General features: G+C 45.2%; 1 protein-coding gene across 2 annotated transcripts in view; it reads right to left on the bottom strand.

Annotated features, from left to right (window-relative positions):
* The window catches only part of TRIM67 (tripartite motif containing 67), a 61,485-nt gene that overhangs the window by 21,279 nt on the left and 21,757 nt on the right, over positions 1-18,449 (bottom strand). For both annotated transcript variants that reach the window (XM_025284492.2, XM_044942005.1), the window contains exon 2: positions 1,414-1,509. In XM_025284492.2, the coding sequence (XP_025140277.2) occupies positions 1,414-1,509 (96 nt within the window). The remainder of the gene's footprint in view (positions 1-1,413; positions 1,510-18,449) is intronic.

Genomic DNA, 18,449 nt, shown 5'->3' with positions numbered 1-18,449 from the left:
GAGACCGTGCATGTGAGTCTCAGCACATCGGAGGATGGAATGAATATTCAACATCACCTGAGCTGTGTGGGTTTGTGAGGGTTTTCAGTGTCATGGGAAACACTCATGAGAGACTTTAAAAAAAAACGCAGCTACAAGTGTGCGCAGCATAATTGCATACTGTGTGTGTGTGTGTGTGTGTAAACTAATGGAAGAGCATGTCAAAATAGTGGGATGGCCACTTAAAGGGGTGAGATATTGGTGAACTTCTGTTACTTTTGTCTGCTATTTTCTACTTTTCACAGTTTCTAGAACATATTTTTACTTTTCATAATCAGAAAACAGTAAAACAAACAAAACCCGGTGGTCTGGCTGTAGGATCTGTCTTTCTCAGTTGTGAAAAAGAATCCTTTAACACCTCTCAGACCAACCTGGATTCAGACCTCGTGTCATGGGCTAATGTGTTTTCTCCCACCCCTGCCCCGAGCTTCTATGATGAAGTCCGAACCCCCATGACCTCAAGACTGTGTTTGGAGAAACGGCCTTGAAAGAAGTAACTTAAACGAGGTCCTTAGGCTGGGCTCTGATCCAACATGACTGTGTGTGTCCTTAGAAGAGGTGGTCAGGACACAGACAGGCACAGAGGGAGGGCCCCCTGAGGACGCAGGGAGGCGGTGGCTGTCTGCCAGCCCAGGAGAGAGCCCTCAGGAGGAACCACCCCTGCCCACGCTTCGATCTTCAACTACTAGCCTCCATAACTGTGAGAAAATAGGTTACTGGGGTTGAAGCCACTCAGTCTATGGTGCTTTGCTATAGCAACCCCACCAAATAGCTGGTGTTCTGAAACATCAGAAACAGGGAAGGAAATGCCTGGTGGCTGAACTCTGTGCTTTAGCTTATTAGGAAGGGTGGTTTCTATCGGCTGGTTTAGAGTTCAGTGCCCTCAGTCCCCCTTTTCCACCCAGACACCAGGAAGTTCGTGATCTGTGTGAAAGTTCCTCCCTGCATGCATTTATACACTCTTTCCCTGACAGACAGAGCGCCCCGGGGCACAGACTGCAACTTATCGATCAGTGTCGGGCTTGTACGTGACACAGCGTGGGTGCTCAGTAAATACATTTATTTAGTAACTGATGCTTTTCTATTATGATGCATTTGGTATGAAAGCACTGTATACAGACACTGGTAGCACTGTATGGCCCTGCATTATTTCTGCCTGGTTCTCTTTTATGATTCTTTCTGAGTTCAAGTGAAATCCCCTTCCTACCAGATGGCTGCCAATGGGTTGCGTGTGTAGTGTCTGCAACATCTGAGGCGGGGCAGTGGAGGAGTTGGGCCTCCCCGTGTTCAACACTGAGAAGTGCTGCCAGGCGCCTTCCTTTTCCTCATCCGTGTCTCACATCCCTTCTGCGGAGGGGTGGGGTCTGGGCTCACCTGGATCTGCTGCAGAATGTTCTTCAGCTGAACCAGAAACTCCTTTGCTTCTTTTGCCTTATCGGAAACTCCATTTAACGCCTGAGACAGCTGGGCCTAAAAGATATTACAGGTTGAAAAGGAAAATCAGGTGTTAAAGGCATTTGGTCTGCCCTTTGCTCTGAAAGCTGTGTTTATAACAGGGTATAACCAAGAGCTTTCCTCTATGGAGGGAGCCCGGTCATTGCAGCATGGGCTTGTCTTTCCAGCAATGGCTGATAAAGTGTTGGCTGACCTGCTCTCTTCTGTCTGCCCTCCAAAGCTGGATAGAAGTAAGAAGCATTCAGCCAATTGGTTGGGGCTGACAGGACCCAGAACAAGAAGCAAGTATAGACCTGACCGGGTCTGGCCCCCGCCCCTCCCACAGCAGCTCTACCCCCATGAGTAGGACACTCAGACGCCAATGTGTGGACACCCCAGGTGCCAGGCCACACTCTGCCCACCTCATTTGTACACAGTTCTGTTTTGGTCTAAGTGGGATGGGTGGGAAAGAGACCTGGAAATGAGCTTGAGCCAAGTGGATGGAGGGTCCCAAGTCACCATGTAGAAGGGATGGTGGTGGCCTCTTTGGCAATCGACACTCCTAACTCTGCTCAGTTGCTGGGACCCAAAGGCAGAGCTGCAGGCTGGTTTCAAATCTACGGCCTTAAGCCTCAGGCTTCTTTTCAATGAAACATATGCCCACACAATCGAATCTGTCTTCAAAACTTCACTATTGAATAGACTGATGCCCTTTGTTTTTAAATTTTATTTATCTATATTTTGATCATGCTCTGCAGCCTGTGGGATCTTAGTTTCCCAACCAAGGATTGAACCCATATCCCCTACAGTGGAAGTGTGGAGTCTTAGCCACTGGACCGCCAGGGAAATCTCCTGATGCCCTTGATTTTTAACGGTACTCTCATGTTTCAAATTAAAAAGCTGAGGGCAGAGGAAAAAATGGTGCCAGAAAAGCCGGGTCATACCGGATATCCACTGTCTTTAGGTCTCTGCTCAAATATGATCTGTCTGAGAGGCCTCTCCCCTTGCCCTGCTTTATGCTTCTTCACAATGTTCATTACCACCCAACACAGGTTTGTTTGCTGTGCGTCTCTCCTCCCAAGAATGTAAGTTCTCTGGTTGCTCACATCCAGAAAGAGCACCAGGCACAAGGCAGAATTAAACAGTGTAGATATTTGTGGAATGAATGGGTCAATGAATGTGGTTCTTTGGACCATATCCATGGTGTTCCAAGTGTGGTTCCTGGACCCTCAACATCAGCATCACCCAGGAATTTGCTAGAAATCCAAATTCTCTGGCCTCACCCCAGTCTTACTGCTCAGAACCTGGGGGTGAAGCCCAGGAATCTTTCTTTTAACAAGTTATCCAGGGATGACTGATGCACTTTGAGATCCATTGGATGGTACAAATATAGCCACAGAGTGGATGAGAAGATGTGGGAACATGGAAGGTGACCAGGGTCACCAATGATCAAGGTGAGGTCTGGGCTGTGTCCTGCTCTGGGAGGTGGCTGGGAACCTCGGGTGTGGCTCAGCTGAGAGGTGGCTCCTAGAGAAGCTCTTCCTGCCTCCAATGGCTTCCTAATTCCACTCCCCACACCCCACACACTTCAGCTGGTGTAAGCCCTTCCCTTTATGCTTACCCACTATGGACAATTCTGTTGCAATTATCTATGCAGGAAGACTAGCCAATAGAAATCGCAAGAATAGCTGAGTGTTCTGCATCTTCTCTCTCATACAGCTGCCACCAGTATGGGTGGCTCTGAGCCCTTGAAATTTTACTTCGTTTTCAGCCGCCATGTGTGGCCAGTGGCTGCTGTCCTGGGCAGCACAGATCTATGCACTCATCCTTAGCAGCTCAGCCTGTGTCTGATAACTTCACTCAGGAGGAGCTGGAGAGGTCAGCGTCACTCAGACTCATCATCTGTGTTCAGAAAAGGGGTGCCTCCCTCCCTACCACACTCAATGCAAGAAGAGGGCCCTCGGAGGCTGCACCCCTTTTCTCTTCAAGGAGAGGCCCATTCCTGGGAACATATGCACTCCTTCATGGTGGGGACTTTGTCTTTCTAGCCAGGCACAAAAAAGGGGCTCAAAAACCACTCACTGGCTGAATAGAAAGCAAAGCAATTGCTCCACTAGAAGCGGATGCTAACCAAGACAGATCCCTGTGGATCCACAGGCAGCACACTTGTCCACAAGAAGCCGCATTAGTGAGTGTCCCCCTCCTTCCACCTGGGAAACTGGAGCCAGCATGGCTCTGCCCCCACCAGCCCCGGCCTCCCTGCAGCCCAGCCCTGCTCTCGACCTACATCCCACTTGACAAATAGATCCTGGAGCTTGGCAATGAGCCCAGAACAAGTGATTTTTGAAAGGTTCCAGTGGCCTTAGGCAGACACCCAGCTGAAAGGGGAATGAACTCACAGCTCACTAGACACTGCTCCAGGCTCATCAGACTTGCCTGTGACCCCAGCCCAGCAGGGTGCAGCAAAAGCCTGATGGAAGAGCCTGGGCTCCCATGTGAGAGCTGGTCTCCCTTGAAGGATGTCCTGACCCAACAAGCACACACTTGTATTAATTCCTTTCTTGACCCCAGTTCCTTCCCATGTGGTGGGGCCGCAAGTCAGCTCTCCTTGCCCAGGTGACAGCACTGTGGAAACTGGCCATGGTTGTTCTACTGGAAAAGGAGCCAGGGATTGGGTGGCAAAGGTGGAAACCATTTCTCAAGGGGCAAATTACATATTGACAACATGTTACAGGCTCACAGCATATTGTATTTGGCTGCAATTTTCTGAGACATGCTCTTCCTCTTTTCCACAAGGACTGTCTAGGGGGGCCAGCAGGGGACATGGAAAACTGTGTTCTTCTGGTCCTAGAGAAGGGCTTCCCTGGTGGCTCAGATGGTGAAGAATCTGTCTGCAATGCAGGAGACCCAGATTTGATCCCTGGGTCGGGAAGATTCCCTGGAGAACAGAAGGGCAATCTGCTCCAGTATCCTGAACTCCATGGTCAGAGGAAGACCCTGCCATCTGTGAAATGAGAATGCGTTGTTCAGTCTCTGTGACCATACTATACTCTTGGAAAGAAAGGAAATATCCAGACAGAAGATAAATATTTTTAAATGACTGAACAGATTTTTAACTTGAATCAAACATTGTATTTTATGCCTTCCTATTTCTTAAAGGTTAGAATTACTTTGCTATAGAGTCTCTGAGTTTAGACAGCTTAAAAATGTCAGTATTTCCAACAGGGCCAAACCACCTGCTTCCTGGCCTAGCATCATGTCTTTGCCTGCAGCCTGAAGGAGTAGCTTCTAGATGAACGGTGTAGTTTTCTGCCTCTACCCCCGCCTCCTTCTAGATGGTGTTATAGGGCCTCATAATGCATTAAGCTGGTTTCCCTGGTGGCTAGGATGGTAAAGAATCTGCCCAGGAGACCTAGGAGACCTAGGTTCAATCCCTGGGTTGGAAAGATCCCCTGGAGAAGGAAATGTCTACCCACTCCAAGATTCTTGCCTGGAGAATTCCATGATCAGAAAAGCCTGGAGCGCTACAGTCCATGAGGTCACAAAGAGTCAGACACGACTGAGCGACTGCTGCAATGCATTAAGCAAGAGGACTCTGGGGCATATAGCCAAATCTTGGCTCTGTCATCTGTTAGCTGTGTGTCTCAGAAAGATTCTTCATCTCTCTGTTATACAGGGTCCTCTCCTCATATGAGTTTGCACTATTATACTTGGAAATATAACTTGAGCTTTCCCCAGATCCTCTTTTGCTACTTTTTAAACCTGATCACACCAAAACAGGACATTTTAAATGTTATTCTTTAGTGAATGTTTGGGAGATAATAATGCAATGATACTTATCTAACAGGATGCTTTCAGTTTGATTTCTGGGTTGTGAGAAGTGCTGAACCGATTTAAACAGTCTAATTTTTTGTGCAAATTTTTCTAATTTTTTAAACTTACATCCGTTCTTTTAAAATAATAACAACTGTTTGTATTCCTTTGAAAGTGCAAATTGTAAAATAATTTAACTATTGTTTTCATGGTAACTTTATTAATAATATCACTGTTTAAAATATTTAATCATCCTAATTAATAACGATAACAATCCTTTTAGATTACTCATGCTATTACTTTCTTAAGCAAAAGAAACCTGTAAATTAGAAAGAATTTATTTATCTATCTATTTTTGGCTGTACTGGGTCTTCATTGCTGCACAGGCTTTTCTCTAGTTGCGGAAGTGGGGGCTGCTCTCTGGTTGTGGTGAGCAGGCTTCTCACTGCGGGGGCTTCTCTTGTTGTGGAGCATGGACTCTAGGTGCTCAGGCTTCAGTAGATGGAACAGGGTGGGTTCAGTAGTGGTGGTACATGGGTTGAGTTGTTCCACAGCATGTGGGATCCTCCCGGACCAGGGATTGAACCCATGTCCCCTGCATTGGCAGGTGGATTCTTAACCGCTGGATCACCAAGGAAGTCCCCCAAAGTCCTCTTCATTGTTTGATCTGGGTCTATCATATATGGGTGGTTATGGACTGAATGTTTATGTCTCCCAAAAATCCATATATGGAGGCCTTGACCTCTGGTATGGAGGTATTAGGAGATGGGAACTTTGGAATGTGATTAGGTTTTGAGGGTGGAGCCCTCATGATGAGATTAGTATCCTTAAAAGAAAAGATCTTACTCTCTCCTCCCACATGCACTGAGGAAAGAACATATAAAGACTCAATAAGGTCCAGGCTTCAGAACTGTGAGAGATGAATCTCTGTTGTTTAAGCCACCTAGTCTGTGGTATGGTTCAGTTCAGTTCAGTTGGTCAGTCGTGTCCGACTCTTTGTGACCCCATGGACTGCAGCATGCCAAGCCTCCCTGTCCATCACTAACTCTTGGAGTTCACTCAAACTCATGCCCATTGAGTTGCTGATGCCATCCAACCATCTCATCCTCTATCGTCCCCTTCTCCTGCCTTCAATCTTTCCCAGCATCAGGGTCTTTTCAAATGAGTCAGCTCTTTGCATCAGGTGGCCAAACTATTGGAGTTTTAGCTTCAACATCAGTCCTTCCAGTGAACACCCCAGAGTGATCTCCTTTAGGATGGACTGGTTGAATCTCCTTGCACTCCAAGGGACTCTCAAGAGTTTTCCCCAACACCACATTTCAAAAGCATCAATTCTTCAGCGCTCAGCTTTCTTTATCGTCCAACTCTCACATCCATACATGACCACTGGAAAAACCATAGCCTTGACTAGATGGACCTTTGTTGGCAAAATAATGTCTCTGCTTTTTAATATGCTGTCTAGGTTGGTCATAATTTTCCTTTCAAGGAGTAAGCTTCTTTTAATTTCATGGCTGCAGTCACCATCTGCAGTGATTTTGGAGCCCAGAAAAATCAAGTCTGACACAGTTTCCCCTGTTTCCCCATCTATTTCCCATGAAGTGATGGGACCAGATGCCATGGTTTCAGTTTTCTGAATGTTGAGTTTTAAGCCAACTTTTTCACTCTCCTTTTTCACTTTCATCTAGAGGCTCTTTAGTTCCTCACTGTCTGCCGTAAGGGTGGTGTCATCTGCATATCTGAGGTTATTGATATTTCTCTCGGCAATCTTGATTCCAGCTTGTGCTTCATCCAGCCCAGCATTTCCCGTGATGTATTCTGCATATAAGTTAAATAAGCAGGGTGATAATATACAGCCTTGATGTACTTCTTTTCCTATTTGGAACCCGTCTGTTGTTCCATGTCCAGTTTGAACTGTTGCTTCCTGACCTGCATATAGATTTCTCAAGAGGCAGATCAGGTGGTCTGGTATTCCCATCTCTTTCAGAATTTTTCACAGTTTATTGTGATCCACACAGTCAAAGGCTTTGACATAGTCAATAAAGCAGAAATAGATGTTTTTCTGGAACTCTCTTGCTTTTTTGATATCCAACAGATGTTGGCAATTTGGTCTCTGATTCCTCTGCCTTTTCTAGAATCAGCTTGAACATCTGGAAGTTCATGGTTCATGTACTGTTGAAGCCTGGTTTGGAGAATTTTGAGCATTACTTTACTAGCATGTGAGATGAGTGCAATTGTGCAGTAGTTTGAGCTTTCTTTGGCATTGCCTTTCTTTGGGATTGAAATGAAAACTGCCCTTTTCCAGTCCTGTGGCCACTGCTGAGTTTTCCAAATTTGCTGGCATATTGAGTGCAGCACTTTCACAGCATCATCTTTCAGGATTTGAAATAACTCAACTGGAATTCCATCACCTCCACTAGCTTTGTTTGTAGTGATGCTTCCTAAGGCCCACTCAACTTCACATTCCAGGATGTCTGGCTCTGGGTGAGTGATCACACCATTGTGATTATCTGGGTCGTGAAGATCTTTTTTGTACAGTTCTTCTGTGTATTCTTGCCACCTCTTCTTAATATCTTCTGCTTCTGTTAGGTCCATATCATTTCTGTCCTTTATCGAGCCCATCTTTGCATGAAATGTTCCCTTGGTATCTCTAATTTTCTTGACGAGATCTCTAGTCTTTCCCATCCTGTTGTTTTCCTCTATTTCTTTGCATTGATCACTGAGGAAGGCTTTCTTATCTCTCCTTGCTATTCTTTGGAACTCTGCATTCAGATGGGTATATCTTTCCTTTTTTCCTTTGCTTTTGGCTTCTCTTCTTTTCACAGCTATTTGTAAGGCCTCCTCAGACAGCCATTTTGCTTTTTTGCATTTCTTTTTCTTGGGGATGGTCTTGATTCCTGCCTCCTGTACAATGTCACGAACCTCCATCCATAGTTCATCAGGCACTCTGTCTATCAGATCTAGTCCCTTAAATCTATTTCTCACTTCCACTGTATAATCATAAGGGATTTGATTTAGGTCATACCTGAATGATCTAATGGTTTTCCCTACTTTCTTCAATTTCAGCCTGAATTTGGCAATAAGAAATTCATGATCTGAGCCACAGTCATCTCCTGGTCTTGCTTATGCTGACTTCTCCATCTTTGGCTGCAAAGAATATAATCAATCTGATTTCAGTATTGACTATCTGGTGATGTCCATGTGTAGAGTCTTCTCTTGCATTGTTGGAAGAGGGTGTTTGCTATGACCTGTGCATTTTCTTAGCAAAACCCTATTAGCCTTTGCCCTGCTTCATTCTGTACTCCAAGGCCAAATTTGCCTGTTACTCTAGGTGTTTCTTGACTTTTTACTTTTGCATTCCAGTCCCCTATAATGAAAAGGACATCTTTTTGGGGTGTTAGTTCTGGAAGGTCTTGTAAGTCCTCATAGAACCATTCAGCTTCAGCTTCTTCAGCATTATTGGTCGGGGCATAGACTTGGATTACTGTGGTATTGAATGGTTTGCCATTTCGTTGACTATGATGGCTATCCCATTTCTTCTAAGGGGTTCCTGCCCACAGTAGTCAATACAATGGTCATCTGAGTTAAATTCACTCATACCAGTCCATTTAGTTCACTGATTCCTAAAACGTCGACTTTCACTCTTGCCATCTCCTGTTTGACCACTTCCAGTTTGCCTTGATTATATGGTATGGTTATAGAAGCCCAAACAGACTAAGACATGAATTATCTAAATTACCCCCCTAGGACCTATTTATACTTTTAGTTCACACAGCCTCAGAGATAATTTTCATGTTTGCCACAGTCTCTGTGGAGAAGCCCCTAAGTTGCTGCCTTTTAAACTAGGTGTTTTTTGTCTGATATCAGGATTACCTGGTAGAAGTGCAGGAAGTTAGACACCAAGGATCCAGACACGGCTCCTAAATGCCCCCTATAGATCGTTTGCTTCCCTCCCCATATGGAATGTGTCCTTGGAACTCCTTCCGGGGTGCTTCTCCCTCTCTGTGAGATGGGAAACCCTTGGGAAATGCATCGGCTCCCCGTGGCATCCCCGGGCCCAGCTCCTGCTGCCCCGCAGGCCTGTCCTTTGCTACTCTGTGTGGGCAGCAGAGGGCCACCCACGTAGAAAGTGCTCCACAGAGACCAGTCAGTGAGGAGATTCTGTCGTGGATTCCGTCTGACAAGCTGCCCCCAGCTACTCCTTGTGTCTCAGTCCTCTCCAACTGGGCTTAATTAAAACAGCCATGTGGCCACTCTGAACTTGCTGTTTCTAGGGCACAAAGCCCCATCTGGCCCTGGGCACTGGCAGTCAAACCCTGCCCTCTTTTTGTGACTTTTCATGCCACCCCTTCCCCACTTCACTCTCAGACTTTCCTTTCTTTTCCTCCCTAAGTGCCTCCATAATGGGTGGGTGGGATGCAGGTGGTCCCGGGAATGGAAGGCTCCTTCTTCACTGGAGTTTCAGATTATGAACATGTGAATCCTGACAATGGGGGAGATGGGTCAGGATAGGATGTAGTGTGACTACATTATGGCTGGTTTGACATTGTCCCCGCCCCAACCTGGAGCCAGCCACTGAGGCCGTGGCGGACCAGAGGCAGTGATGGGGGCCCTGCTCCCCAGAAGCTCAGCTCACAGCTCAGCCCTGCACTAATCAGGCTGGAGAGTGGACTAAGCTCCTGGATCTGCCAGCCATGTAGCTGGAAGCCCTGCTGTATCCACCCAGGGACCCCAGAACTGGACTTTGGGGTCAGGGTCTGAACTCAAACCCTCATTTTATGTGACCAGGTTTCTTTGGGAGCCTTTGGGTCCTCACTTTGGAGTGGGGGTAATGATACACTCTCCAAGAGCTAGCTCAAGATTTAAGAGAGCGCCTGCATGGAGAGCCCTGGGCTCGGGCTGGCGGTCTAGTGAGGGTGGTCCTGCGCATAATGGGGCCGTTGCAGGCACTGCTGCTTCCTGCTGTTGGCCATCGGCTATCGTTCCCAACGGCACTTTATTTTGCTTTGGGAATTGCCTCTCTCCCAGCAGGCCCCGCCTGGAAGGACTGGAGTCACGACCCCGCTACTACTACCATCACCCGACAAGGCGCAGGCACATGCCCCATTCTAGTTGGGAATGTGCCAGCTCCTTGCAGTTCACAATTGAGCAGAAGGCCCAAGAAATGTAGAAATAGAGGCATTTGCTCTGTAGCAGGGGTCCCAACTTCCGGGATCGAATGCCTGATGATCTGAGGTGGCATCACTGACTTGATGAGTTTGAGCAAGCTCCAGGAGTTGGTGATGGACAGGGAAGCCTGGCGTGCTGCAGTCCATGGGGTCACAAAGAGTGGGACACATCTGAGCGACTGAACTGAGCTGACCGATTTGAGGTGGAGCTGATGTAATAATAATAGAAATAAAGTGCACAGGCCCCTGCCTGGATAACAGCCTTGTTGTGGCACAGGGGCTTCTGTAACTCAGTGAAGCTATGAGCCATGCTGTGTAAGCCCCCCCCCCCCAAGATGGACAAGTCATAGTGAAGAGTTCTGACAAAACACAGTCCACTGGAGGAGGAAATGGCAACCCACTTCAGTATTCTTCCCTCGAGAACCCCATGAATAGTGTGAAAAAGCAAAGATATGCCACCAGAAGATGTGCTCCCTGACCAAGTCAGAAGGTGTCCAATATGCTACTGGGGAAGAACAGAGGGCAATTACTAATAGCTCCAGAAAGAATGAAGCGAAAAAGCCAAAGAGGAAACTATGCTCAGTTGTGGATGTGTCTGGTGGTGAATGTAAAGTCCAGGGCTGTAAAGAACAGTATTGCATAGGACCTGGAATGTTAGGTTTGTGAGATTGGAAGTGGTCAAACAGGAGATGGCAAGAGTAAACATTGACATCTTAGGAATCAGTGAAGTAAAATGGACTGGAATGGGTGAATTTAATTCAGATGAATATTATCTACTACTGTGGACAAGAATCCCATAGAAGAAATGGAGTAGACTTTATAGTCAACTAAAGAGTCTGAAATCCAGGTCTTAGGTGCAATCTCAAAAATGACAGAACGATCACAGTTCATTTCCAAGGCAAACCATTCAACTCCACAGTAATCCAAGTCTATGCCCCAACTACTGATGCCAAAGAAGCTGAAGTTAACTGGTTCTATGAAGACCTACAAGACCCTCTAGAACTAATACACAAAAAAGGATATCCTTTCATCTCAGGGCATTGGGATACAAAAGTAGGAAGTCAAGAAATACCTGGAACAACAGGTAAATTTGGCCTTGGAGTAAAAAATGAAGCAGGGCAAAGACTAGCTGAGTTTTGTCAAGAGAACACACTGGTCATAGCAAACACCCTCTTCCAACAACACAAGAGATGACTCTACACATGGACATCACCAGATGGTCAATACTGAAATCAGATTGATAACATTCTTTGCACCCAAAGATGGAAAGGCTCTATACAGTCAGCAAAAACAAGCCCTGGAGCTGACTGTGGCTCACTCAGATCATGAACTCCTTATTGCAAAATTTAGACTTAAATTGAAGGAAGTAGGAAAAACCAGTAGGCCAGTCAGATATGATCCAAATCAAATCCCTTATGATTATACAGCAGAGGTGATGAATAGATTCAAGGGATTAGACCTGGTAGACAGAGTGCCTGAAGAACTATACACAAAGGTTCAAAGACTTATACAAGAGGCAGTGACCAAAACCATCCCCAAGAAAAAGAAAAGCAAGAAGGCAAAGTGGTTGTCTGAGGAGGCTTTACAAATACCTGAAGAAAGAAGAGAAGTGAAAGGCCAGGGATAAAGGAAAAGATATACCCAACTGAATGCAGAGCTCCAGAGAATAGCAAGGAGAGATAAGAAAGCCTTCTTAAATGAACAATGCAAAACAACAACAACAACAACAACAAAAACAGAAAAACAATATGAATGGGAAAGACTACAGGTCTCTTCAAGAAAATTGGAGATATCAAGGGAACATTTCATGGAAGGATGGGCACAATAAAGGATAGGAATGGTATGGACCTAATAGAAGCAGAAGATATTCAGAAGAGGTGACAAGAATACACAGATGAGCTATACAAGAAAAGGTTTTAATGACCTGAATAACCACAATGGTGTGGTCACTCACCTAGAGAGGGACATCTTAGAATGTGAAGTCAAATGGGTCTTAGGACCCATTTGTTCATTACTATGAACAAAGCTAGTGGAGGTGATGGAATTTCTGCTGAGCTATTTAAAATCCTAAATGATGATGATGTTAAAGTGTTGCACTCAGTATGTCAGTAAATTTGGAAAACTCAGCAGTGGCCACAGGACTGGAAAAGGTGTTTTCATTATAATCCCAAAGAAGGGTGATGCCAAAGAATATTCAAACTACCACACAATTGCACTCATTTCACATTCAGGTCATTAAGATCTTTTCTTGTATAGTTCATCTATGTATTCTTGTCACCTCTTCTGAATATCTTCTGCTTCTGTTAGGTCCATACCATTTCTATCCTTTATTGTGCTCATCCTCCCATGAAATGTTGCCTTGATATCTCCAATTTTCTTGAAGAGATTTGTAGTCTTTCCCATTCCTATTGCTTTTCTGTTTTTTTTTTTTTTTTTTGCATCATTTAATAAGGCTTTCTTATCTCTCCTTGCTATTCTCTGGAACTCTGCATTCAGTTGGGTATATCTTTTCCTTTATCCCTTGCCTTTCACTTCTCTTCTTTCTTCAGGTATTTGTAAAGCCTCCTCAGACAACCACTTTGCCTTCTTGCATTTCTTTTTCTTGGGGATGGTTTTGATCACTGGCTCCCGCACAAGTTTATGAACCTTTGTGCATAGCTCTTTAGGCACTCTGTCTACCAGGTCTAATCCCCTGAATCCATTCATCACCTCCACTGTATAATCATCTAACAATCAAGCTAACCTTGAGCTAGCAAGGTTATGCTCAAAATCCTTCAAGCCAGGCTTCAGCAGTATGTGAAATATAAACTTCCAGAGGCACAAGCTGTTTTTAGAAAAGTCAGAGGAACCAGAGATCAAATTGCCAGCATTTGTTGGATCATAGAAAAAGCAAGGGAATTCCAGAAAAATGTCTACTTCTGCTTCATTAGGTACACTAAAGCCTTTGGCTGTGTAGATCACTACAAACTGTAAAAAATTTCTAAGGAGATGAGAATACCAGACCATCTTGCCTGCCTCCTGAGAAACCTGTAAGAGGGTCAAGAAGCAACAATTATAACATATAACAATTATAATAGTTCTACATGGACAACTGACTGGTTCAAAATTGGGAAAGGAGTACATCAAGACTGTATATTGTCACCCTGCTTATTTAACTTATATGCAGAGTACACCATGCAAAATGCTGGGCTGGATGAATCACAAGCTGGAATCAAGATTGCCAGGAGAAATATTAACAACCTCAAATATGCAGATGATACCAGATGGCAGAAAGTGAAGAGAAACTAAAGAGTCTCTTGATGAAAGTGATAGAGGAGAGTGAAAAAGCTGGTTTGAAACTCAAGATTAAAAATACTACAATCATGGTATCTGGTCCCAACATGTCATGGTAAATAGAACGGGTAAAAGTGGAAACAGTGACAGATTTTCTTTACTTGAGCTCCAAAATCACTGCAGCTGGTGACTGAAGCCACAGAATTAAAAGATGTTTGCTCCTTGGAAGAAAATCTATGACAAACCTATTAAAAAGCAGAGATACCACTTTGCCACCAAAGGTCCCTATAGTCAGAGGTATGGTTTTTCCAGTAATGTATGGATGTTTTCTTTGCAGCCAAAGATGGAGAAGCTCTATACAGTCAACAAAAACAAGACCAGGAGCTGACTATCGCTCAGATCATGAACTCCTTATTGCCATATTCAGACTGAAATTGAAGAAAGTGGGGAAAACCACTAGACCATTCAGGTATGACCTAAATCAAATCCCTTATGATTATACAGTGGAAGTGAGAAATAGATTTAAGGGACTACATCTGATAGATAGAGTGCCTGATGAACTATGGACTGAGGCTCGTGACATTGTACAGGAGACAGGGATCAAGACCATCCCCATGGAAAAGAAATGCAAAAAAGCAAAATGGCTGTCTGGGGAGGTGTTACAAATAGCTGTGAAAAGAAGAGAAGCAAAAAGCAAAGGAGAAAAGGAAAGATATACCCATTTGAATGCAGAGTTCCAAAGAATAGCAAGGAGAGATAAGAAAGCCTTCCTCAGCTATCAATGCAAAGAAATAGAGGAAAACAACAGAATGGGAAAGACTAGAGATCTCTTCAAGAAAATTAGAGATACCAAGGGAACATTTCATGCAAAGATGGGCTCAATAAAGGACAGAAATGGTATGGACCTGACAGAAATGGTATGGACTTAACAGAAGCAGAAGATATTAAGAAGAGGTGGCAAGAATACACAGAAGAACTGTAAAAAAAAGATCTTCATGATCCAGATAATCACGATGGTGTGATCACTCACCTAGAGCCAGATATCCTGGAATGTGAAGTCAAGTGGGCCTTAGAAAGCATCACTACAAACAAAGCTAGTGGAGGTGATGGAATTCCAGTTGAGCTATTTCAAATCCTGAAAGATGATGCTGTGAAAGTGCTGCACTCAATATGCCAGCAAATTTGGAAAACTCAGCAGTGGCCATGGGACTGGAAAAGGTCAGTTTTCATTCCAATCCCAAAGAAAGGCAATGCCAAAGAATGCTCAAACTACCACACAATTGCACTCATCTCACATGCTAGTAAAGTAATGCTCAAAATTCTCCAAGCCAGGCTTTAGCAATACGTGAACCGTGAACTTCCAGATGTTCAAGCTGGTTTTAGAAAAGGCAGAGGAACCAGAGACCAAATTGCCAACATCCACTGGATCATAGAAAAAGCAAAAGAGTTCCAGAAAAACATCTATTTCTGCTTTATTGACTATGCCAAAGCCTTTGACTGTGTGGATCACAATAAACTGTGGCAAATTCTGAAAGAGATGGGAATACCAGACCACCTGATCTGCCTCTTGAGAAATTTGTATGCAGGGCGGAAGCAACAGTTAGAACTGGACATGGAACAACAGACTGGTTCCAAATAGGAAAAGGAGTATGTCAAGGCTGTATATTGTCACTCTGCTTATTTAACTTATGTGCAGAGTACATCATGAGAAACGCTGGGCTGAAAGACGCACAAGCTGGAATCAAGATTGCCGAGAGAAATATCAATAACCTCAGATATGCAGATGACACCACCCTTATGGCAGAAAGTGAAGAGGAACTAAAAAGCCTCTTGATGAAGGTGAAAGATGAGAGTGAAAAAGTTGGCTTAAAGCTCAACATTCACAAAACGAAGATCATGGCATCTGGTCCCATCACTTCATGGGAAATAGATGGGGAAACAGTGGAAACAGTGGCAGACTTGATTTTTCTGGGCTCCAAAATCACTGCAGATGGTGACTGCAGCCATGAAATTAAAAGACGCTTACTTCTTGGAAGGAAAGTTATGACCAACCTAGACAGCATATTGAAAAGCAGAGACATTACTTTGCCAACAAAGGTCCGTCTAGTCAAGGCTATGGTTTTTCCAGTGGTCATGTATGGATGTAAGATTTGGACTGTGAAGAAAGCCGAGTGCCGAAGAGTTGATGCTTTTGAACTGTGGTGTTGGAGAAGACTCTTGAGAGTCCCTTGGACTGCAAGGAGATCCAACCAGTCCATTCTGAAGGAGATCAGCCCTGGGATTTCTTTGGAAGGAATGATGCTAAAGCTGAAACTCCAGTACTTTGGCCACCTCATGCAAAGAGTTGACTCATTGGAAAAGACTCTGATGCTGGGAGGGATTGGGGGCAGGAGGAGAAGGGGACGACAGAGGATGAGATGGCTGGATGGCATCACTGAGTTGATGGACGTGAGTCTGAGTGAACTCCAGGAGTTGGTGATGGGCAAGGAGGACTGGCGTGCTGCAATTCATGGGATTGTAAAGAGTCGGACACAACTGAGTGACTGAACTGAACTGAACTGAACTGATGGATGTGAGAGTTAGCCCATAAAGAAGGCTGAGCACAAAAGAATTCGAGCTTTTGAACTGTGGTACTAGAGAAGACTCGAGAATCCCTTAGACAGCAAGGAGATCAAACCAGTTAATCCTAAAGGAAATCAAGATGCTGCAGCTCCAATACTTTGGCTACCTAATGCAAAGAGCTGACTCATTGAAAAAGATCCTGATGCTGGAAAAGACTGAAGGCAAAAGGAGAAGGAGGCAGTAGAGGATGCGATGGTTAGACAGCATCACCAATTCAATGGCCATGAGTTTGTGCAAACTCTGGGAGACAGTGAAGGACAGAGAAGCCTGGCATGCTGCAGTCCATGGGGCCACAAGGAGTTGGGCACAACTTAGAAACTGAATAACAATGAAGTGCATAAGAAATATAATGTGCTTGAATCATCCAGAAATTATCCCTCCTGACCCTGATTCATGGGGAAAGTGTCTTCCTCAAAACCAGTCCCCGGTGCTAAAAAGATCGGGAATTGTGGTTCTACTTGCAGAAGTCCCCTGACCAGACTCCTGCAAGTAGACCATTCTTGTAGCCCCTGTGTCTTAGGTTTTGAGGAAGACTTTGGGATCAAAATGCCTGGTATGGATTCCAACTCACAACCTCTGTGTCCCTGGGTGAATGGTTTAATCTCTTCCTGCCCCTGTTTTCCTCCACCGTATAAAGGGGGGTAGTGACAGGAGGGAATTTGTGATGCGGTTGTGGGCTAAGTGAATTGCTGCTTGTCAGTCTTGCGAGCACAGGCTGGCACACATGCAGTGCTGTGTGTAATCCCTGTCATGACTTTGAACCTGGCTCTCAAAGCTCCCTTGGATTCTGTGAGTGCTTAGGAAAAAGTGTAATTTTTCCAATAAATCTTCTTCAGTTCAACTGAGCCATAGTTGGTTTCTTTTGCTCACATCAAGAAGTCTAACTGGCTGGGAGGTCAAACAAACACAAAGATATCTATGCTATAATCAGCGATTCATGCTGTACTTGGGTAAGTTGAGTCCCTCTGGAGATGGGGATGGTGGGAACTGTTTCTCCTTCCCAACCACAGCTCAGCTTCAGAGTCCAGCTCCCCAAAATGTTGACAGCTTAGGAGTTCTTGATGAGCTCCTGCCCCAGTCGTGCAGGGGGAGCAGTTCAACTTGTCAACAGGTATCTTCAAGCTGCCAATATTGATTTGTCACAGACACCAACCAAACTTCCTTGGCTAGGCCTTAATGCTGGTGAGGTCAAAAATAAGAAGAGGCAGGCCTGAGGGGAACTCGCTACATCACTACATGTACCCCTGGGCAGACACGGTCACTTCCTATTCTGATAAAAGGGTCAGTTAGTGCCAAGTGACCCTCAAGAGCTCACGTGTGCAGAAACCAGACCCAGATTAATTGGAAATTCTATGTCCCCTAGGGACATAGGCTTGTCAGTTCGTGTAGGAGTTAACAGGCAAGACCAGCAGCCAGACACAGACAACCTCAGCACACATGCCAGGCTGCTCCGTCTTGCTCCATCATGCATCCCTGTATGCCTGCCTGATATGGTCTCCCCCTTGCTTTGCCAGTGCCCACCCTCATCATCCAAAACTCAGCTCAGGGCTTCCCTGGTGGTTCAGTGGTTAAGAACCCCCCTGCCAAGACAGGGGCATGGGTTCGATCCCTGGTCTGGGAAGATCCCACGTGCCTCAGGGCCACTAAATCGTTGTGCCACAACTACTGAGCCATGCACTGCAAGTACTGAAGTTCGAGTGCATGATCTCCTTCCCTGGCAAGTGTAGAGTTCTAGGATAGTTGTCTCTAAAACAAACTTTCAGGGCTTCCCTGGTGGTCCAGCGGTTAAGAACCCACCTGCCAATGCAGGGGACACAGGTTCAATCCCTGATCCGAGAAGATCCCATGTGCTTCGGGGCAATTAAGCCCACGTGCCACAACTACTGAGCCTGAGCTCTAGAGCCTGTGAGCTGCAGCTACTGAAGCCCTCACTCCCTAGAGCCTGAGCTCCACAATGAGAGAAGCCACTGCAGTGAGGAAGCCTGGCACAGCAGTGAAGACCCAGCACAGCCAAAAAATAAAAAATAATAAAAATAAATAAATCTAAAAAAAAAAAGCTCAGCCCTAAAGTCCCTCCCTCATGCTGTCTCCTCTCTCCACCAC

The sequence above is a fragment of the Bubalus bubalis genome, chromosome 4 (genome assembly GCF_019923935.1).
Source record: "Bubalus bubalis isolate 160015118507 breed Murrah chromosome 4, NDDB_SH_1, whole genome shotgun sequence".
NCBI lineage: Eukaryota > Metazoa > Chordata > Mammalia > Artiodactyla > Bovidae > Bubalus > Bubalus bubalis.
This window is presented reverse-complemented; position numbering and strand designations above follow the sequence as displayed.